At 45.8% G+C, this 16696-nt stretch overlaps 1 protein-coding gene across 1 annotated transcript in view; it reads right to left on the minus strand.

Annotated features, from left to right (window-relative positions):
* The window catches only part of LOC129705574 (protein kinase C-binding protein NELL1-like), a 336887-nt gene that overhangs the window by 308509 nt on the left and 11682 nt on the right, over positions 1-16696 (minus strand). The window contains exon 3 of the mRNA XM_055649174.1: positions 14984-15086. Coding sequence (XP_055505149.1) covers positions 14984-15086 — 103 coding nt within the window. The remainder of the gene's footprint in view (positions 1-14983; positions 15087-16696) is intronic.

Raw genomic sequence — 16696 nt, forward strand, 5'->3', positions numbered from 1 at the left:
CCACTATCCTACACACCAGCGACAACTTACAATCTTTATTGAAGCCAATTGGCGTGCAAACCCGTAGGTCCTTGGTGTGTGGGAGGAAACCCGGAGCACCCGGAGAAAACCCACGAGGTCACAGGGGAAGCACGTACGTACAGCACTCCTAGTCAGGATCGAACCCGGGTCTCTGGCGCTGCCAGGCAGCAACTCTACCGCTGCACCACCATGCCATGAGCGAGCATATTATGTAGCAAAAGCAACATCAATCTCTCGGCTTATCAATGTCCAGTTATGCACGTCCCCAATGAATAAATGGATCCGCGTTTGAAAGAAAATGAATATTATAACAATCAGACAACTAGCCACGTTAAATAAAGTCACACGATACAAAGTGTTTAAGAAAGAACTGCAGATTTGTTAAATGTTAAATGGCCAGCTCGACATAGATTCCCAACCTACACCAAACACAAACCAATTAGGAGCAGACGAGGGCATTAGATCCAATTTGAGATTCCAGCTACCAAGACAGATGTGTACAGCAATTTGTTCTTCCCCCGCACAATTAAAGCATGGAATAATCTCCACCCTACTATAGTTACCCAACCAGATGCAACTAAATTTAAGGTAGCCCTTTCTTCCCAAAAATACCCATTCTGGTTTAAGTCCTCCCTCCACCACCTCCAGTTTAAATTCCATTTGGGATATTTTGGAGGACCAAGAAACCAAGAACCAAGAACCAGATGCTGGAAAAATCGAAGGTAGACAAAAATGCTGGAGAAACTCAGCGGGTGAGGCAGCATCTATGGAGCGAAGGAATAGGTGATGTTTCGGGTCTCGACCCGAAACGTCACCTATTCCTTCGCTCCATAGATGCTGCCTCACCTGCTGAGTTTCTCTAGCACTTTTGTCTCCCATGATACAAATGTCTCTTCAATAAATATAAAGCAGGAATATCGGAAATCACAAGGAGAAAACAGAATAAAATCCACGATAAATGTGGGTTTGCTGTTAATCCAATTCCATTAGAAGATAGACACAAAAATGCTGGAGTAACTCATCGGGACAGGCAGCATCTCTGGAGAGAAGGAATGGGGTGGCGTTTGCCCAAGGTTCATCCATTAGAAGATATCTTAATTAATTTGATACATCACAGCGAGCGATAAAACTGAAAGAAACACTGATAAATGGATTCAGGACAGTGAAGATTCATGGCCACATTGTCCTGCCAGCGAAATTACAGACATTAATATTTCAGCCACAGTTATTACATATGATAACAAAGTCAATTGCTTGGGATTAAATCGGGGATAAGATTGGTAACAATCAGCTTTCATCACAATAGACAATAGGTGCAGGAGTAGGCCATTCGGCACTTTGAGCCAGCACCGCCATTCAATGTGATCATGGCTGATCATCCCCAATCAGTACCCCGTTCCTGCCTTCTCCCCATATCCCCTGACTCCACTATTTTTAAGAGCCCTATCTAGCTCTCTCTTGAAAGCATCCAGAGAACCGGCCTCCACCGCCTTCTGAGGCAGCGAATTCCACAGACTCACAACTCTCTGTGAGAAAAAGTGTTTCCTCGTCTCCGCTCTAAATGGCTTTCTCCTTATTCTTAAACTGTGGCCCCTGGTTCTGGACTCCCCTAACATCGGGAACATGTTTCCTGCCTCTAGCATGTCCAAGCCCTTAACAATCTTATATGTTTCAATGAGAAGCCCTCTCATCCTTCTAAACTCCAGAGTGTACAAGCTCAGCCGCTCAATAGACAATAGACAATAGGTGCAGGAGTAGGCCATTCGGCCCTTCGAGCCGGCACCGCCATTCAATGTGATCATGGCTGATCATCCCCAATCAGTACCCCGTTCCTGCCTTCTCCCCATATCCCCTGCCGTACAAGCCCAGCCGCTCCATTCTCCTCCATTCCCGCCACCCCTGGAATTAACCTTGTAAACCTACGCTGCACTCCCTCAATAGCAAGAATGGCCTTCCCCAAATTAGGGGACCAAAACTGCACACAATACACCAGGTGTGGTCTCACTAGGGCACTGTACAACTGCAGAAGGACCTCTTTGCTCCAATATTCCATTCCTCTTGTTATAAAGGCCAACATGCCATTCGCTTTCTTCACTGCCTGCTGTACCTGCATGCTTACTTTCATAGCCTGATGTACAAGGACCCCCAGATCCCGTACTTTCCTTTTTCCCAACTTGACGCATTTAGATAGTAATCTAAATGGCGGTGCTGGCTCGAAGGGCCAAATGGCCTACTCCTGCACCTATTGTCTATTGTCTATAATTGTAATCAAAAATGTTTTATTATTAATGTTTAATGTTTTATGTATCATTCCTAACTGCCACTGTATGTCATGTTGTCACTTGCGGGCGGAGCACCAAGGCAAATTCCTTGTATGTGAACACTTGGCCAATAAACGTATTCATTCATTCATTCATTATAATGAATAGAAACGTCATGGGGGGGGGGGGGGGGGGGGGGGGTTCCAGAGTTGCCAATGGCAGCAGAGAGTAGTGAAGAAAAGCAGAATGTGGGGAACTCTAAAGTCAATAGTCAATTCATGAGTGTTTTGTTACAGAGAGAACAATTAAATTCTTACTCGCAGCAACACAACAGAAAATATAAACCTTAACCTTAGTAATTATTAACCAAAGTTCGCACTACATTAATATGGCCTTTGTGTACAATAAAATCATTTATTTATCAATTTTTGAGAAATGATCACAACTTTGTTAGCAGCTGGTCTCAAACTCAAAAACCGTGAGGCAATATCGTTAATAGTTCAGTTTAGTTTAGAGATACAGCGCAGAAATAGTAATTGGCTTCGGTAAAAACTGCCCCTAGTGTGTATAGGATAGTGCTAGGGTGCGGAGATCGCTGGTCGGCGCGGTTTCGGTGGGCCGAAGGGCCTGTTTCTGCCCAGTATCGCTAAACTAAACTCCACAGGCCCTTCGGCCCACCGAGCCCGCACCGACCAGCGATCCCCGCACACGAACATTGATCCTATACACTAGGGACAATTTAGAATTATACTAAGCCAATGAACCTACAAACCTGTACGTCTTTGGAATGTGGTAGGGGACCGGAGCTCCCGGGGACAACCCACGTGGTCCTGGGGAGAACATGCAAACTCCGCACAGGCAGCACAGGCGTAGTCGGGATCAAACCCAGGGGTGGTCTGGCGCTTTAAGGCAGCAACTCTAGCGCTGTGCCACCGTGTCACTCCAAACCTACTGCAAGTTTACTTTGTTACATTGAGGAGAAACTTTAATGGACTTTAATCAATGCTCCAATTATTTCAGAATGCATGGAGAAGACTGTTGCCCGAAGCACAAAAATCCCAAATATGCTACTTCAGCAAATATAGCAAATATTTTATTCAAATCAAAGCCAATTTAAAAAAGTGCCAGGTCAGCTTCAAACTAGTAAAAAAGAAAGAAAAAAATTCTAATCAACTCGTTAATTAGCAGCTCTATTTCACAAGAAAACTATTTCAAAAGTATTTTTTTTCAAGAGTATTGGCTTTTTGCTTTATATCTTACCATCTTTCTATGATTTCAAAAATGTTCCTTGAGCTGCACAAAGACAAATAATTAATAATTTTAATGAATAATTTTGTATCTGTTGATTCACTTTTGATTCAGATTTTTCTAATCAAGATGAGATTTCGTTTTTTTTCATGTGGATTGAAACTCTGACCCGAGACGTCACCCATTCCTTCTCTCCAGAGATGCTGGCCAGCTGAGTTACTGAAGAATTCAGTCTGAAGAAGGGTCTCAACCCGAAACGTCACCTATTCCTTCGCTCCGTAGATGCTGCCTCTCCCGCCGAGTTTCTCCAGTATTTTTGTCCACCTTCGATTTTTCCAACATCTGCAGTTCCTTCTTAAACAGATGAGTTACTCCAGCAATTTTGTTTCTATCTTCGGTGTAAAACTGCATCTGCAGTTCCTTCCTGCACTCTCAAGAATGGGTTATAGGTTAATTGACTGCTCTGTATTCCTTGTGTCAGAGGATCAAGTGATCAGGACCCTCACTATAGACTTACACTTGTTACCTTCACAAGGGGGAACTGGAGTTAACAGAGCTGCCAGGTTTTGGCAGAGAATTTCAGTATTCTAGTATCTGAAAATCAGTATTTTGCTGAGGAAATCAGTATTTATACGCGGTGCCATTTTGCTGAAAAAAAATGTTGTATTTTAAGTGCTGCCATACCCATGTAAGAGTACAAGAATGCATAGCTTTGCTACAAATTGACATGTCTTCTACACACCTTACTTGAATTTTAGCACCAGATGATGAAGCCTCCCTCTCTCTCTCTCCCTCCTTCCTCCCTCTCCTTCTCCCCCTCCCTTTCTCCCCCTTTCCCTCCCTCTCTTCCTCCCTCCCTCCTTCCTTTTTTTCTCCCTCCCTCTCTTATTCCCTCCTTCCCTCTCACTCCCGACCCAAACAGTCTGTGACCCATAGCGCTGCGGCCATAGCTACAATTGGAGCCCATGGCGCTGTTCGTTTAAATTCCCACGCACTAAACTGACAGCGCTGTTTAAACCTGTAGCGGGACAGGCAGATCAAAGCTTACAAAAATAATCACCAGATCTTGAAATTTAAAATACTAATAGATTTAATCTGCTATAATTTTTAGAGTTACAGTATGAATTTTTATATCCTTGCATTTTTTAACCAGCAACATGAAACAGGAAGTCGGGCCGATTTTTAAAAAATCCATATTTTACAAAGCAAATCCGTACATCCGTATTCTTAACGCATTTCCGTACAAAATACGGAAAATCCGTACTTCTTGGCAGCTCTGAGTTAACCTAGTGTCAAGGCTAACAAATTTGCCTCAGCCTATATGCCTAATGAATTCTCCAACCAGTCTGACTGTCCTCCTGATTTAATTTTTATCTTTCTAAGCTGCGTTGTCACCTTCCCCGGGCTAACAATGATCTATTCTCCATTTGCCTTGAACTTCGTCCTCTTTGATGTCTCATTTTCACACCCTACCCTTCCAGATCTCTGTGTCTCCCTCTCCCCTCAGTCTGAAGAGAAGTCTCATTCCGAAACGATGTTGCCCGGCCCGCTGAGTTACTCCAGCATTTTGTGCCTATCTCCGAAACGGTAGTATAGCTCACTTTAAGTTCCGTATTTAGTTTAGTTTAGAGATATGCCGTGAAAACAGGCCCTTCGACCCATCGAGTCCATGCCGCCCAGCGGTCCCTGCACATGAACCCTACCCTACACACACTAGGGATTATTTTTTCCATTTACTCCATGCCTATTACCCCAATTTTCCACACAGAGAGTTGTGAGTCTGTGGAATTCCCTGCCTCAGAGGGCGGTGGAGGCTGGTTCTCTGGATACTTTCAAGAGAGAGCTAGATAGGGCTCTTGAAGATAGTGGAGTCAGGGGATATGGGGAGAAGGCAGGAACGGGGTACTGATTGGGGATGATCAGCCATGATCACATTGAATGGCGGTGCTGGCTCGAAGGGCCGAATGGCCTACTCCCGCACCTATTGTCTAAAAACATCTCTGGAGTGTCGGAGAAAACCCACACAGGTCACGGTGAGAACGTACAGACAAGCACCCGTAGTCAGGATCTAACCCGGGTCTCTGCCACTGTAAGGCAGCAGCTTCACCGCTGCGCCATCGTGCCGCCGTTTGTGTTCATAAGATCTGAACACAAAAATATATATTCTCGTAAACAGTTGGAAATTGGAACTTCCAGCGCTTTAGTCATGTGATAGAGGAGTCAAACAAGCCAGGAAAGTCAGAACAAAATGATACAGAAAGACAAAAGTAAGGACTAACTAACTATCTATCTATCTATCTATCTATCTATCTATCTATCTATCTATCTATCTATCTATCTATTTAACTAACTAACTAACTAACTAACTATCTATCTATCTATATCTCTATCTATCTAACAAACTAACTAACTAACTAACTAACTAACTAACTAACTAACTAACTAACTATCTATCTATCTATCTATCTATCTATCTCTCTATCTATCTATCTATCTATCTAACTAACTAACTAACTAACTAACTAACTAACTAACTAACTAACTATCTATCTATCTATCTATCTATCTATCTATCTAACTAACTAACTAACTAACTAACTAACTAACTATCTCTCTATCTATCTATCTATCTATCTATCTATCTATCTATCTATCTATCTATCTATCTATCTAACTATTTATATCTCTATCTATATCTCTATCTCTCTCTATATATATATATATCTCACATCTATATCTCCCTCTCTCTTCTCTCTCTATGTCTATCTCTCTCCTCTCTTTCGGTGGCGGCGACATCACCACGGAGGTCCGCTGGACTGGAGGGCGGCATCTCCGGCCTGGATCGATCGCCTCAGCGCAGAGGGAGAACAAGGAGGGAAGAGACAGAGACTAAGACTTTGCCTCCATCACAGTGAGGATGTGCTTGGTGAACTCACTGTGGTGGATGTTTAATCTGTGTTTATTGTATGTTTTGTTATTATTGATTCTGTGTACGACTGCAGGCAACATAATTTCGTTCAGACCGTAAGGTCTGAATGACAATAAAGGATCTATCTATCTATCTATTCTATCTCTCTTTCTATATCTTTCTATTTCTCTCTTTCTATCTATCTATATCCCTCTATCTATATCTCTCTCTATTTATATATCACTCTCTACCTATCTCTCTCTCTCTCTCTCTCTCTCTCTCTCTCTCTCTCTCTCTCTCTCTCTCTCTCTCTCTCTCTCTCTCTCTCTCTCTCTCTCTCTCTAATATATATATATTTCTCTATTCTGTCTCTCTCTCCAGGGTAACACGACAATCATGACCCAACATACGGAGTCGTTAAGCTTTCAAATGAATTTATTAGCACAAAACTATTTACAGAAGCAAACAGTCACAGCAAAGTACAGTGGATAATTATAAAATACATGGATCGGAGTCCGAAGAGATTTCCTCTCCTTTTCCTTCAAGTTTCGGGTCAAACGAGAAATGTCCAAAAAAAAAATATGTGTCTTCCACCACTGGCTGTACAACATTTGTCAACGAAACCTCCGCCCATGCTTCGGAGAAGAATCTCGAAGGACCTGTCGTGACTGCCGAATCTTAGTCGTATATATATATCTTCCTTTGTTGGCCTTGTGGAAGAAAAGTATCATTTTTTACCAGTCTACACAACGGAGAAGGGCCCAATGGCACGTGACAGACTTTAGTCAGAGGGTGGTGAATCTGTGGAACTCATTGCCACAGACGGCTGTGGAGGCCAAGTCGGTGGATATTTTTGAGGCGGAGATTAGACAGATGCTTGATTAGTGCGGGTGTCAGGGGTTACGGGGAGAAGGCAGGAGGATAGGGTTGAGAGGGAGAGATAGATCAGCCATGATTAAATGGCGCAGTAGACTTGATGGGCCGAATGGCCTAATTCTACTCCGAGGTACATATGAACTAACGAAGGTAGACAAAAGTGCTGGAGAAACTCAGCGGGTGCAGCAGCAACTATGGAGCGAAGGAAATAGGGCCGAAACCCTTCTTCAGACTGATGCTCCATAGATGCTGCTGCACCCGCTGAGTTTCTCCAGTATTTTTGTCTACCTTCGATTTTCCAGCATCTGCACGTCTATTGTCTGTTGAATGGAGGACTGGATGGGCCGAATGGCCTAATTCTGCCCGTATCGCTTATGGACTGGTATATCTTTGTAGCTACGAGTCTCGTGATCGCTCGCCTGCTTGTTTTGACCCGTGGTAACAATCGGAAAATACGTTTCTCCGTCTGCCGTCAAAGGCCAACGTGAAGAAAAAACAAATGATTCCTGCTGCTTATCTTGCGCCATGGTTACGGGGGCACGCCACAGGAATCCGAGCTTCTCGGTACCTGTTCACATTAGATTATTAAACAGCAGAATCCAATCCACAGGCAGGTCAAAGAACCGCTGTTTATTATCATCCATTTAATCAGAGGTAATAACACAAAATCTGTTTTAAAGATGCATAATGGTATATTTAGTAATTTATAAACACGCAAGCCTGAGAGGCCGTGTCAATTTGTGTTACATTTTATTACATAATACCTGCACAGCTTTTAAAGAGGTATACACTAGATGAACACGCAATATGCTATTTATATAAGGAGTAACTCAGCGGGACAGGCAGCATCTCTGGAGAGAAGGAATGGGTGACGTTTCGGCCCGAGAAGGGTCCTGACCCGAAACGTCACCCATTCCTTCTCTCCAGAGATGCTGCCTGTCCCGGCTGAGTTACTCCAGCATTTTGCATCTATCATCATGCTGTGGTACCAAGCAATGTAGAGAGGGTGCAAAGATTATTACCCATTCAAATGATGTGGTTTCATTCGGTAAATGAATTCAGAAGAACATGGTCATTTTATGGTTGTGTACACGGAAAAAAAGCAAACATGGTAGATGAATACAATGTGGAAGTCCAGAGCCTTATGATGACTTTAAGGAGAAAAGGAGAGGTTTAATAATTCTTCACTTAAACATCAGCGAGCCAACTTGAAATGACTATCGACCAAACACAGGATTTAACTCCAGGCTATTTGCCTGAAACAAGTTCATTTTCAATCGTAATTTATTGATACAGTTACAACGATGGCATGTGTGGGAAAGTGTGGGAAAGAACTGCAGATGCTGGTTTAAATCGACACAATTGCTGGAGTAAAGGGCCTGTCCCACCTTCACGACCTCTGCCGAGTTTGCCCTTGACTCATACTCGCAGCATGGTCGTCACGAGGTCGTAGGTAGGTCGTGACGCTTGTCGTAGGCACTCGTGGCATCAAGTAGGTCGGGGCGTTTTTTCAACATGATGAAAAATGGCCACGCGTAAAAAAAGGTTGTGAATTAGGTGGTGAAAGTGGGACAGGCCCTTTACTCAGCGGGACAGGCAGCATCTCTGGCGAGAAGGTATAGCTGATTTTTTGGGTCGAGTCCCTTCGTCAAACTCCAGTTTAAAGTCACCTTCTCTGTGGATAGTTTGGGCCCTCCACATCAAAAAAGTGCTCACATTTTCTTCTTAATTTGGAGCGAAAACGAGGAAACAGGCCCTTCGGCCCACCGAGTCCGTGCCGACCAGCGATCCCTGCACACTAACACTATCCCACACACACTAGGGAACAATTTTACATTCATACCAAGCCAATGAACCTACAAACCTGAATGTTTTGGGAGTGTGGGAGGAAACCGACAATCTTGAAGAAAAATCATGCAGGTCTCGGGGAGAACGTACAAACTCCGTACAGACTGCACCCGGAGTCGGGATCGAACCCGGGTCTCTGGCGCAGCGAGGCAGCAACTCTACCGCTGCACCACCTTGCCACAATCAAATCTTTGCAATCGATGAAATATTTTATTGAAGACTGTTTCTTGCGCTGTCAGGACTAGGGAAATACCGCGTATCATTATCAGACTTGTCCACCTTTAGTCAAGGGCATTGCAAGAGCCTTTCAGCTTCCACTGTGATTCTTCATTTAGATTATTCACCTCAGCTTAAATAATTTTGTCAAAGTCCATTACATGTTATATGGCTCACTGCTTTTCCAATCTAAAACTGACTTGTCGCACCAAACTGCCCGGAAATTCATTTACATTGGCAGTGTTGAATATGTTACAGCTAACTGATAATACTCAGCCTCAGATAGCCATTCCATTGAAGTCAACAGACTGAATTCTGGAGCCACAGCATAATACTCTGTTCCCGTTACTAAAACATTTTATCACGACTATATATTCAGGCAAACTTTGTGTGTTTCTATGACTGCTTAATTACAGTAACATCACAAATATTGTAACAATTCTCTTTAGTTTGGGTTACTGAGTTTCTTAAAGGTTCTATGTGCGTTCTTTGAGACCAGGGGTCGGCAACCTCGTTCTGCATAGGGGCCGGGAAGCATGTCTGTGACGGATGGCGGGCCACATCGATCACGGTAACACGTGGATCCCGCGCCCATCCCGCCCCGGATGGCTGGCATCAAATCACGTGTTCACAGAAGGTAGACAAAAACGTTGGCGAAACTCAGCGGGTGAGGCAGTCTCGTGCAGACCTTGCATGTCCCACCCGCTGAGACCTACCTTCGATTTTTCCAGCACCTGCAGTTCTTTCTTAAACGTTTTCGCAGAAGGTGCGCGCCCGTGCCGACGGCTTTGCGCAGAATGCGGTACGGCCAGAGCTCTGCGGGCCGGATGATTACGGGGAAAAATATCCGCCTGCGGGCCGGTTGATTTTGGGTTACGGGCCGCATTTAGAGGCCTTAGAGATACAACGCGGAAACAGGACCTTTGGCCTACCGAGTCCGTGTCGACCAGCGATCTCCCCGTACACCAGCACCATCCTACACACTAGGGACAATGTACAATTTTACAGAAGCCAATTAACCTGCAAACCTGCACATCTTCGGAGTGCGGGAGGAAACCGGAGCACCAGGAAACAAATCCACGCAGGCCACAGGGAGAACGTACAAACTCCGTACAGACAAGCACCCATAGTCAGGATCGAACCTGGGTCTCTGGCGCTGTGAGGCAGCAGCTTTACCGCTGCTGCCTCAACGTTTGAACAATGAACAATGGTCAGCTGGACAAATATCATACAAAAATATATTATTCAGTGAAGCTTCGGGGATACTCTTTTTCACCGTATCAAAGAAGATGGTAAGACACAAAATGCTGGAGTAACTCAGCGGGTCAGGCAGCATCTCTGGAGAGAAGGATTAGGCAACGTTTTGGACCAAGACCTTTCTTCAGACACTGATAACCAAAATCCTTGTACTCCTCTTCAGTAACACGAGTGACGGAGGGAAGTCGGAAAGAAATTACAAATTAAACCATATTTATCTTGGTTTGTTTTCGCAAGGGGTCGAATTTTCCATTGCATATTTGAGAACTATGTGTTGATCTGGTGATTTTTACTTCTACCAAGGCCAAAGAACAGCTCGGTAGAGTTACTGCCTCACATCGCCAGAGACCCGCTTCGATCCTCACCCAGGGTACTGTCTGTGTGGCGTTTGCACGTTCTCCCTATGACTGCTCGGGTTTCCTCCCACATCCCAAAGACATGCGGGGTAATTGGCCCTGGTGCGTGGGGAGTGGATGGGAAAGTGGGATGACATTGAACGAGTGTGAATGGGTGATCGATGGTTGGTGTGGATCAGTTGGAGCTGACAGGCCGACTTCCATGCTGTATCTCGAAACTAAACCAGCTATTCATCGAAACAAGGTCAACATTGGAGGGATTTTTTTGAGAAGATTCCTCAACCATTCCTTCACAATAAAGATATTTTGATTCCCTTGTCCACCACGCTGCTCTGAAACTGGTCTTTTTTTCCTCCAGTTTAGTTCCAATAGCAATTTTTAAGATAGACACAAAACGCCGGGGTAACTCAGCGGGTCAGGTAGATTCCAGCGAGTCTGACCCAAAGATCTTCTCTCCAGAGATGCTGCCTGACCCGCTGAGTAATGGGGCCTGACCCACTTAGGCGATTTTTCAGCGGACTACTGGCGACAGTCAAGTTGCTGGCAGTCGCCTGAAAAACCGGCAACGGGAATGTCGACTGTCAGAGTGGAACACACACACACGCGCGCGCGCACACACACACACACACGCACGCACGCACACACACACAAACACGCACGCACGCACACACACCTTCCTTCACCAGCCCGTTATGCAGGCGGAGGACGGGGTAAGCGGGGGAAGACGCTGTCTAAAAAATTCACACGGTGCAAAGCCAGTGGTGAAACAGACACGCACCGCGATGAACAGGAAGGTTGGCGCTGTAAAAAGGCGGTTAAAGCACAGGGTACGGAAAGCCCTAACAGGGGGGGGGGGGGGGGAGAAAGGTGGGGAGTGGGGGGGGAGGGGGAAGAGTGGAGACAACATTTAAGATTCCAGAGATACACGGCTGTGAAGCTCGGCGGACATTTAACATTACCGGTCGGTTCCTTGGTTCTGAAAACTGCTGCTTACCTTTTTGTTTCCAATGAAACTCACCGGTTTTCAACCTACAACCTATGAGAACCTACGAGAACCTTCGACCTCCTGGCGACCCACCCACGGCACGAGAATTCTCGCTACTCTCCATGGCGGCTTAATTCTAGCCGCGGCTAATTCTTCAACATGTCGAAAAATTCACGGCGGCCATAATGAGGCCGCGACTAGTTCCCGGAATGCGGGAACTCCTCGCGACCATGAAGGCGACTCCCTGGCAACCGCCCGCGAGCATGTGGTGACCGCATAGTCTCCTGCAGTCGCCTAAAAAGTCGCGTAAGTCCAGACAGGACCATTACTCCAGCAATTTGTGTCAATCTTCTTGGATGGCGTGGTTGTGGAGAGGATGTTTCCACTAGTGGGAGAGTCTAGGACCAGAGGTCGTGGCCTCAGAAATAAAGGACGTTCTTTTAGGAAGGAGATGAGGAGGAATTTCTTTAGTCAGAGGGTGGTGAATCTGTGGAATTCTTCGCCACAGAAGGCGGTAGAGGAAAGTATTTTTAAGGCAGAGATAGATAGATTCTTGATTAGTACCAGTGTCGGCGGTTATGGGGAGAAGGCAGGAGAATGGGGTTAAGAGGGAAAGATAGATCAGCCAAGATTGAATGGCAGAGTAGACTAGATGGGCCGAATGGACTAAATCTGCTCCTATCACATGTGCATGAACATCGAATTCTCCCAATTTTGTTAGTCCTTGCTGTCTCCTCCCCTTCCTCAGTCCCCCTGCTCTCTCCTCCCATCCCCCAGCCTTCGGGCTCCTCCTCCTTTTTCCTTTCTTGTCCCCGTCCACCCCCGCCCCCGATCAGTCTGAAGAAGGGTTTCGGCCCGAAACGTTGCCTAGTCTGAAGATAGGCAACGTTTCGGCCCGAAACCCTTCCGGGTTTCGGCCCGAAACGTTGCCTATTTCCTTCCGGGTTTCGGCCCCGAAACGCTGCCTATTTCCTTCGCTCCATAGATGCTGCTGCACCCGCTGAGTTTCTCCAGCTTTTTTGTGTACCTTGGACTTCTGAACATATGCCCAGATGACATCAAAGCACTTTAAGAACAGAGCTGCTAAGATGTTGCACCATTCTTCTGAAAGAAGTTTTTAATGGAAGCAATACTTTTAATAATGAAATTGTGCATCTGAGCGTGATATTAAAAGAGTCTGATTGTGGAAGTAACCAGATCTATAGGTTTCACTGCTGGGATCACACAAACCTTCTTCAATATTCAGTTTTATCTACAGTTGGCAGTCTATCAAATGCCGCGACTACGCTGTATTTTATAGCTCATTTGGAGGGAATAGGATATCTAATGCGAAGAGATTGACGTTGGTACAATAAAACGCAATTGTTTCACAGTAGCGGATACATTAAAATGGATTAAATCCACTTATGGTGCGGGGTGACAGTATTTCCTTTGCTCTTAGAATGATTGCGCTCGGAAAGCAATAATTTAAATCTTTTTTCTAATCTAATGAACCCAACAGGTAAGAGCCAAGAAAGGAACTTACAGTTAATTAACTCCGCTCTCCTCTTCGAATATCCAACTGAGATTTTAGTTTAGTTTCGAGATGCAGCGCGGAAACAGGCCCCTTCGACCCACCCAGTCCGCGCCGACCAGCGATCCCCGCACCCCTACACACATTGGGGGCAACTTACATTAATACCAAGCCAATTAACTGACAAACATGCACGCCTTTGGAGTGCGGGAGGAAACCGGAGCACCCGGAGAAAACCCACGTGGGTTACGGGGATACGGTATAATAGATAATAGACAATAGGTGCAGGAGTGGCCCTTCGGCCCTTCGAGCCAGCACCGCCATTCAATGTGATCATGGCTGATCATCCCCAATCAGTACCCCGTTCCTGCCTTCCCCATATCCCCTGACTCCGCTATCTTTAAGAGCCCTATCTAGCTCTCTTGAAAGTATCCAGAGAACTGGCCTCCACCGCCCTCTGAGGCAGAGAATTCCACAGATTCTGTGAGAAAAAGTGTTTCCTCGTCTCCGTTCTAAATGGCTTACCCCTTGTGGCCCCTGGTTCTGGCCTCCCCCAACATCGGGGACATGTTTCCTGCCTCTAGCGTGTCCAAACTCTTAATAATCTTATATGTTTCAATAAGAGCCCCTCGCATCCTTCTAAACTCCAGAACATACAAGCCCAGCTGCTCCATTCTTGTTCCATACACCCACCACCCTTTGTGCTTCCTGTCCCGCTGGAGTAACACAGTGGGACAGGAAGCATCTCTGGTGAGAAGGAATGGGCCATTGCTTCACTCCAGAGATGCTGCCTGTCCCGCTGAGTTGCTCCAGCATTTTGTGTCAACCTTTGATTACAGTTCTTTCCAACATCCTTTGTGTGAATGTTGGAGGGGGGGGGGGGGGGGGAGGGTAGGCAATGCAGGAGAGGTGAGAGACAAGGAACTGCAGAAGCTGGTTTAAACAGAAGATGGACACAACATGCTGGAGTAACTCAGCGGGTCAGGCAGCGTCTCTGGAGAACATGAATGTATCACGAGTAACCAGGCCAACCATCCGCAGAGGTTGACGGACTCACATGAGGACCGGTGCTCAAAGCTAATCATACTTTTTGCGCATCTATATCGGGGGTCGGCAACGCATGCCTGTGAGCGGATGGCGGGCCACATCTATCACGTGTACACATGGATCCCGCCCCCATCCCGCCCCGGATGGCAGTCATCAAATCACGTGTTTACAGAAGGTGCGCGGCCGTGCTGGCGGCTTTGCGCAGGATGCTCGGCGGGCAGCATGATTATGAGAGAAAAAAAATCTGCGGGCCGGATGATTTCGGGTTACGGGCCGCATTTGGCCCTGGGGCCGCATTTGGCCCTGGGGCCGCATTCGGCCCAGGGGCCGCAGGTTGCCGACCCCTGGTCTATATTATTAGATTCCAGTACAAACTGCAATGGGATGGAGAATTGATTTGATGGAATACACGTGAAATGCTCCAGTGGAGTTTTTTTTTCTACTTACGTCGACACTCTTTGCAGCACTTGCCCGGTCGATACACTGGCCGAAAGTCCGAGGGACAGTTTAGCGAAGGGCATGAAACCCGTCTGCACTCAACGGCTCCGTTCTGAATGGGAGAGAACAAGATACCCGTGAGAAAATTGTGGTATTATTTAACGTGTTGGACGGGACTGCAGGTGCTTCCGGAGGCTGCAGCGAATCGTCCGATCAGCTGAGAAGGTTATTGGCTGCAACCTTCCCTCCATCGATGAACTGTACACGGCAAGGGCCAGGTAGCGAGCGGGCAAGATCATCTCTGACCCCTCTCACCCTGGCCACTAACTCTTTGAATCACTTCCCTCTGGAAGGCGACTCCGGACTGTCAAAGCTGCCACAGCCAGACATAAAAACAGCCCTTTTCCCCACGAGTACTAGCTCTACTCAATAACCAAAAATCTGTAGCCTCGTTTCGCTCTGGTATTTTATTTAATTCACATGTTTAAACTAAAATGTTTTATTCTTAATGTTTTAATGTTTTAAGTTTTATTCTTAATGGTTTACTGTGCGTTGTGTTGTTACTTAGGAGTGGAGCACCCAGGCAAATTCCTTGTATGTGTTAAACTTATTCATTCATTCAAACCGAAGATAGACACAACAATCTGGAGTAACTCAGCGGGTCAAGCAGCATCTCTGGAGAGAAGATGTTTCTTGTCAAGACCCTTCTTCGAACTGGTCAGGGATTGGGAAACGAGAGATACGGGCGATGATATAGAGAGATAAAGAACAATGAATGAAAGATATGCATAAAAGGTAACGATGATAAAGTAAACGGGTCATTGGATTGGTTTGTTGGATGAAAACGAGACGTTGGTGCGACTTGGGTAGTATTTTGTCCTGGGTCACCTCCATTGTTAGAGTGAGGCTAAACGCAAATTGGAGGAACAGCATCCCATATTTCGCTTGGGCAGCTTACAGCCCAGCGGTATGAATATTGACTTCTCTCCCTTCAGGTTGCCCCGGCATTCCCTCTCTCTCTATCCCTCCCCCACCCAAGTCACACCAGTTTCTCGTTCTCACCCAACAAACAGCCAACAACAGCCTGTTTCCTTTATCATCGTTACTTTTTTGCATATCTTTCATTCATTGTTCTTTATCTCCACATCAGCGACTATATCTCTCGTTTGCCTCAAGGGCCTGTCCCATTTGGAAATTTTTTTGGCGACTGCCGGCATCATTGACTGATGTATCAGGTCACCGAAAAATTTGTGGTGTGATGATGTATTGACGAGAGGTGTCATGGGAGTATAGAAGTTGGGATGTAATGTTAAAATTGTACAAGGCATTGGTGAGGCCAATTCTGGAGTATGGTGTACAATTTTGGTCGCCTAATTATAGGAAGGATGTCAACAAAATAGAGAGAGTACAGAGGAGATTTACTAGAATGTTGCCTGGGTTTCAACAACTAAGTTACAGAGAAAGGTTGAACAAGTTAGGGCTTTATTCTTTGGAGTGCAGAAGGTTAAGGGGGGATTTGATAGAGGTTTTTAAAATGATGAGAGGGATAGACAGAGTTGACGTGGAAAAGCTTTTCCCACTGAGAGTAGGGAAGATTCAAACAAGGGGACATGGCATGGGAATTAAGGGACTGACGTTTAGGGGTAACATGAGGGGGAACTTCTTTACTCAGAGAGTGGTAGCTGTGTGGAATGAGCTTCCAGTGAAGGTGGTGGAGGCAGG

Source organism: Leucoraja erinacea, chromosome 18 (genome assembly GCF_028641065.1).
Source record: "Leucoraja erinacea ecotype New England chromosome 18, Leri_hhj_1, whole genome shotgun sequence".
Classification (NCBI taxonomy): Eukaryota; Metazoa; Chordata; class Chondrichthyes; order Rajiformes; family Rajidae; genus Leucoraja; species Leucoraja erinaceus.